General features: G+C 49.8%; 2 protein-coding genes across 8 annotated transcripts in view; both read right to left on the reverse strand.

Annotated features, from left to right (window-relative positions):
* The window catches only part of LOC310757092 (zinc finger and SCAN domain-containing protein 31-like), a gene marked incomplete at its 5' end in the record, with an annotated part of 210941 nt that extends 206530 nt beyond the window's left edge, over positions 1–4411 (reverse strand). For 6 of the 7 annotated variants that reach the window (XR_014545036.1, XR_014545037.1, XR_014545038.1 and 3 more), the window contains 2 exons: positions 1837–1957; positions 3962–4411. Coding sequence is in view for 2 of the 7 variants with exons in the window: in XM_083602244.1 (XP_083458370.1) it covers positions 1837–1957; positions 3962–4411 (571 nt within the window). The remainder of the gene's footprint in view (positions 1–1836; positions 1958–3961) is intronic. The other variant, XM_083602245.1, reaches the window with a different exon arrangement.
* LOC310756746 (uncharacterized protein) overlaps positions 1–6042 on the reverse strand; it is a 1375527-nt gene that overhangs the window by 848740 nt on the left and 520745 nt on the right. The window lies entirely within an intron of this gene.

A 6042-nucleotide genomic window follows, 5' to 3' on the forward strand; every position in this document is an offset into this window, starting at 1 on the left:
TTTTAAAAGGGAAATTCCCTTATTCCGAATAGGATTCCTCGCAAGAAAAGGGAAAAGTTGACAGCTATGCTTATGGGGTTGTGGTGCTCATCTTGCTTTCAGGCCAAGGGAGCTGGCATTTGTCCACAGACAGCTTTACGGGTCATGTGGCCAGTATGACTAAACCGCTTCTGGCACAATGGGACACTGTGACGGAAACCAGAAACACTGTTTACCTTCCTGTTGCAGCGGTACCTATTTATCTATTTGCACTGGCGTGCTTTCAAACTGCTAGGTTGGAAGGAGCTGTGACAAAGCAACGGGAGCTCACTCCATTGAGGGGATTCGAACTGTTGACCTTCTGATCGGCAAGCCCAAGAGGCTGAGTGGTTTAGACCACGGCGCCTCCCGCATCCCTGATAATACTAATACAGTGGTACCTCAGGTTAAGTACTTAATTCGTTCCAGAGGTCCGTTCTTAACTTGAAACTGTTCTTAACCTGAAGCACCACTTTAGCTAATGGGGGCTCCTGCTGCCGCCGCGCCGTCGGAGCACGATTTCTGTTCTCATCCTGAAGCAAAGTTCTTAACCTGAAGCACTATTTCTGGATTAGCGGAGTCTGTAACCTGAAGCGTATGTAACTTGAAGCGTATGTAACCTGAGGTACCACTGTAATACTAATAATAATTCAGTTTATATCCCATCTTTACTCCTGAAGGGAGTGCAGGGCGGCAAACACGTCAATAATAAAACATTTTGCAAAAACATTTTTAGAAGCATTTAAAACAGTATAGCAGCAGTCCAAAAAACAGTTATATCGGCTGTGAGTCCTGGAAGTCCTGCTTCCTGCCTTGCTGGCCTTTTCCCACCTACTTGGGAGGGCGGGGCCTGACTGACTCCAGCTACAAAAGCAGAGGCTGCAGAAGAGGCCAGAGACCATCTTGGCTGCTCTTGGTGCAGACCCAGGTCATGGAGCCTGAGTTTCCCAAACCACCTCCTGCAGTGAATCACCATTGACCGGATCGCCAACAAAGGTGGAAGGGACTTTCTGTGTTAACAATTAATATTCCCCCCCCCTCTTGCTAATTATGCTGTATGAAATGTGCATTTTATATTTGACTTCCCTTAATAATGTTTTCTTTTGGAATGCTAAAGACTTAATTTTTTTTGCTAACGTTGCTATGTTAAATGTGCATTTTGTAGCTGATGTATACCCTTTGTAACATTTCATTTTGAAATCTTTAAGATAACATTTTAGTTTCCTGCTAATTAGCTAGCTTTGAATGTATATTTGACTTCCTTCTGTAATGTTTTTCTTCTGGGTTGCTTTATGTTTTAATGCAGCTTGCAAACAGCTTTGAGATTTTTTCTCTCTTAAAAATATAAAGCGGTATAGAAGTGAAATGAATAATAGTAAAATAATAATCTCTGGGTTGCCTGGAAAAATCCCTCAGCCCTCAGCTGCCTGCATAAACAGGATTGTTTTCAAATTCCTTCTGAATTTTATTAAGGGAGGCGCAGATGTAACTTCACAAACGGGGAAATGCCACTGAAGGGCCTGTCAGGAGTCAATGTCAGCCTGGAAGAATCACCAGCACCAAGGTACAGTGGTACCTCGGGTTACATACGCTTCAGGTTACACACTCCGCTAACCCAGAAATAGTGATTCAGGTTAAGAACTTTGCTTCAGGATAAGAACAGAAATCGTGCTCCGGTGGCGGCAGCGGCAGCAGGAGGCCCCATTAGCTAAAGCGGTGCTTCAGGTTAAGAACAGTTTCAGGTTAAGAACAGACCTCCAGAACGAATTACGTTCTTAACCCGAGGTACCACTGTATTCAAGCTCAGGGAATCCTTACCTGGCGAACTGGCCCCCTTCCCCTTCCCAGCCTCTCTGATGAGACACCTCGGAGCAGTTTCGGACACAGTTCGCTCGGCCTCTGCAAAGCTCACCGCCACATCCTGGATTAGGCCCAGCTCCTGAAATCTTTTCCCCCTTCTTCTTCGTCACCAGAGTAATATTCCAGAGGACAGCAAATTCCCAAATTGCAAACTGCAACACAAGCTCCTACCGTGAGGCAGTTTCTCCTAATGGAGGGCCAGGAGGAAACTTTTTTTTCCAGTCTTGAAGTGGGCACATTCCCACATGGGCAACTCTCTGGGGGCCAAATGTTTGGATGGACAGGGCCAGAGACAAAAGCAGCTGGGGAAGCAGATGTTACGTTTTTCAATTTGTACAGAATCCTACCTTACATCCACACAAAAGTCAGTTTTCTACACCTATACTAGCTTAATAATAATAATAATAATAATAATAATAATAATAATAATTTATTTGTACCCCACCCATCTGACTGGGTTTCCCCAGCCACTCTGCGCAGCTTCCAACATAGAGTGGTACCTTGGTTCTCAAACTTAATCTGTTCCGGGAATCCATTTGGCTACCGAAACAGTTTGAAAACCAAGACACGGCTTCCGATTGGCTGCAGGAGCTTCCTGCACTCAAGCGGAAGCTGTGGAAGCCACGTCGGACGTTCAGCTTCCAAAAAACGTTCGCAAACTGGAACACGTGCTTCCAGGTTTGCGGCATTTAGGAGCCGATTTGTATGGGGGCCAAGCCGTTTGAGTACCAAAGTACCAGTGTATATAAAAACAGTAAAATATCAACCATTAAAAGCTCAGATGTCTTCTAAAAGTCAGATATTCTTTGACATCTGATGGGAGGGCATTCCACAGGGTGGGCACCACTACCAAGAAGGCCCTCTGCCTGGTTCCCTGTAACTTCACTTCTTGCAGGGAGGGAACACCAGAAGGCCCTTGGAGGTGGACCTCGGTGTCCGGGCTAAACGATGGGGGTAGAGACGCTCCTTCAGGTATACTGAAGGAACACCAACACTTTGAATTGTGCTCTGGGATCCAATGTAGGTCTTCAAAGCAGGGGGCTGCTCTTATTTGCCAGGGCTAAGAAGGGAAGGGGCAAGGCAGCAGGGACCCCATGAACACACTGGTGGAGTCCTGTTCTCACAGTGGCCAACCAGATGCCTGTCAAAAGCCAGAGAGCAGGACCTGAGCTCAAAGCCACTCTCCCCAACTGGCATTCAGAAGCCTTCAAAAGTGGAGGAAGAGCACAGCCATTACGGCTAGTGTTCATTGATAGCCTTCTCTGCCGGGAATTTGTCCTCAATCCCTAGCCACATCCAGCAGCGGAGGGAGGAAAGTGTTCAGGAGTTTGGGGAAGGAGGGACACAGGACACAGAAATGTGGACCACTTGTAAACGCCATCTCCAACTCTTCGAAAGATTCCATCAACGGTGTCTCCAAAAAAAATGTACCCATCACTTGGGAGGACAGGCGAACTAATGTCAGTGTACTGGAAGTAGCAAAGATCACCAGCATCAAAGCAATGATTCTTCAACATCAACTTCGTTGGACCAGTCATGTTGTACGGATGCCTGATTATCATCTTCCAAAGCAACTACACTATTCCGAACTTAAAAATGGAAAGCGTAATGCTGGTGGTGAACAAAAGCGGTTTAAAGACTGTCTCAAGGCAAATCTAAAGAAATGTTGTATAAACACCGACAACTGGAAAACACTGGCCTGCAAGCGCTCCAATGGAGAACAGCCTTTACCAAAAATGTCATGGGTTTTGAAGACACTCGAACTCAGAATGCAAGGGAGAAACGTGCTAAGTGGAAGGCACGCTTGGCAAACCCTCACCGTGATCAACTCCCGCCTGGAAACCTATGTCCCCACTGTGGAAGGACGTGTGGATCTAGAATTGGCCTCCACAGTCACTTACGGACTCACTTTTAAAACCATGTTATGGAAGACAATCTTATTCGGCTACGAGTGATCACCAAAGAAGAAGAAGGACTAGCCACACCCAGCAGCGGAGGGAGGAAAGTGTTATTTTGCAGTCAGGTGTTTGGGGAAGGAGGAACGCCCTGCCTTTCACAGGACAGCCCGAAAAACTCTCCTCACCTGCTCTTCCTGTGTCTTGGCCTCTCCTTGCCTCAGCAGAAAATCCTCTGCAAGAGCCACCGCCCGGCTGCAGGTCTCAGGGCTACCCACCCACTTCTGCATTTCCTGGGGCAGGACAGCCAGAAACTGCTCCAGGATCAACAGCTCCAAGATCTGCTCCTTTGTCCGCTTCTCTGGCTTGAGCCACCAATGGCAATGTTTGTGGAGCTGTCTGCATGCTTCCCTGGGCCCCTCCGCCTCCCTGTAGGAGAACCGCCGGAACAGCCGGCGTTCTCCGTCCGCGCCGAGGGCATGTTGGCCATCTCCCTCCACTTCCCCATAATCCTCTCTGTCTCTGGGATCCGGCGAGCCATGCATATACTCAGCCAGCCCACGAAGTATGCTCTCATCACATCCAGCCTGCGGGCTGGCAGTTGTGGGTCCCTCGGTGTGGATAAAAGATATCCACATGGCGGCTGTGGGCTCTCTATGCTGGAGTTGTGGGGCTGAACCACTCTGAGGAAGTCTTTCCACTGGGCTTGCCAGCTCTGCTGTAGCAGCCCCTCGTCCTGCGCCCGTTTAACACGTTTCAGCAACGGCCATTTTGGAAATTGCCCAACTTGGACGATAGGGAGGGCATCTCCCGTGCCTTTTTCTGCTCTGGCCTCCGGCTTGGAAATGGCTGGCTCTCCAGTATCCATCTCTTCTCTGGCTTTGTGTCTCCGGAGCTGGCGACTCTGGACAGAGGATGGTTCCCCGTGGACCCTGCAGGATCCAAGCCCAGCTTAGTCTGGGCCCTCCATCGCTTCTTAGAGAAGCAGGGAAGTGGCCTGCCTGTTGCTTTGTTCAGTTGGCACACAAGGAGATGTCGGTGGTGGGTAGCAGCTCTCTCCCCCAAAACACTTCACCCTGGAGGAATGAAACATGCAGAACAGTGGGAGAATGCAAAGTGTGTTGCATCATGGACCTCAGGCTGAATATGGCCCCTGGGGCTCTCTCAATCTGGCCCTCAGAACCTTCCCAAGGCCACACCCCCTCTGCCCAGGCCACACCCTCAACAGTCTTGCTTTGGCCCCATTCCTGGGCATTTTTGCCTGGCTGGAATGTGCCCCTGAACTCTGACAGCACCTCTTTGCTTGCCTAGATTGAGGACAGAGAGGAGAGTGTGAATAGAAACTGGCTTACTGTGGGGGTGCGGGGGGCGCTGTGGATTAAACCACAGAGCCTAGGACTTGCCGATCAGAAGGTCGGCGGTTCGAATCCCCGCGATGATGGGGTGAGCTCCCGTTGCTCGGTCCCTGCTCCTGCCAACCTAGCTGTTTGAAAGCACACCAGCGCAAGTAGATAAATAGGTACCGCTCCGGCGGGAAGGTAAACGGCGTTTCCGTGCGCTGCTCTGGTTCGCCAGAAATGGCTTAGTCATGCTGGCCACATGACCCGGAAGCTGTACGCCGGCTCCCTCGGCCAGTAAAGCGAGATGAGCGCCGCAACCCCAGAGTCGGCTACGACTGGACCTAATGGTCAGGGTTTCCTTTACTTTACATTTACTGTGTGACAGCAGCATTTACACTTGTTGCTCTGTTTGCTTTTGTCCCTAGCGCTGCCTCCTGCTGATGTGTGGCCCTCGAAAGGCTGCCCAGAAAAGACTCCCCATCCTGATACAGAATGAGAACAATCTGGATTCTCCTCGCGCTGTTTGTTATGGGGCCAAAACAGTTCCACCCAGACGGATGAGGGAGCTATCGGGAGGCTCCAGGGAGCCGCAAGGTTTGCAGAAGTGTGGGCAGAACAGTTGCTTGGCTTGCAGAAGGTTTAACCCCCTAGAATCTCCATGTGCTGCTAGTAAAGGCTTCCTGCCTGAAACCTTGAAGTGCTGCTGCCGTTCAGTGTAGGCAATGCTGAGCGAGACAGACCCAGTTTTCTGACACCGTAGGAGACTGATTCCTGTGTTCACTTTGCAGGCAGAAAATGCCAGGCAACATCTCAAACTGGGAAGCTCAGTTTGAGATGTTGGGAAATTTGGGAGATCCTCTGCCCGTGAAAGGAGGCAGCAGCCCTGGGGCTGGATGGACTAGTGGTCTGACTCTGGCACAAACTGCTTC

The sequence above is a fragment of the Podarcis filfolensis genome (genome assembly GCF_964270895.1).
Source record: "Podarcis filfolensis genome assembly, chromosome: 2".
NCBI lineage: Eukaryota > Metazoa > Chordata > Lepidosauria > Squamata > Lacertidae > Podarcis > Podarcis filfolensis.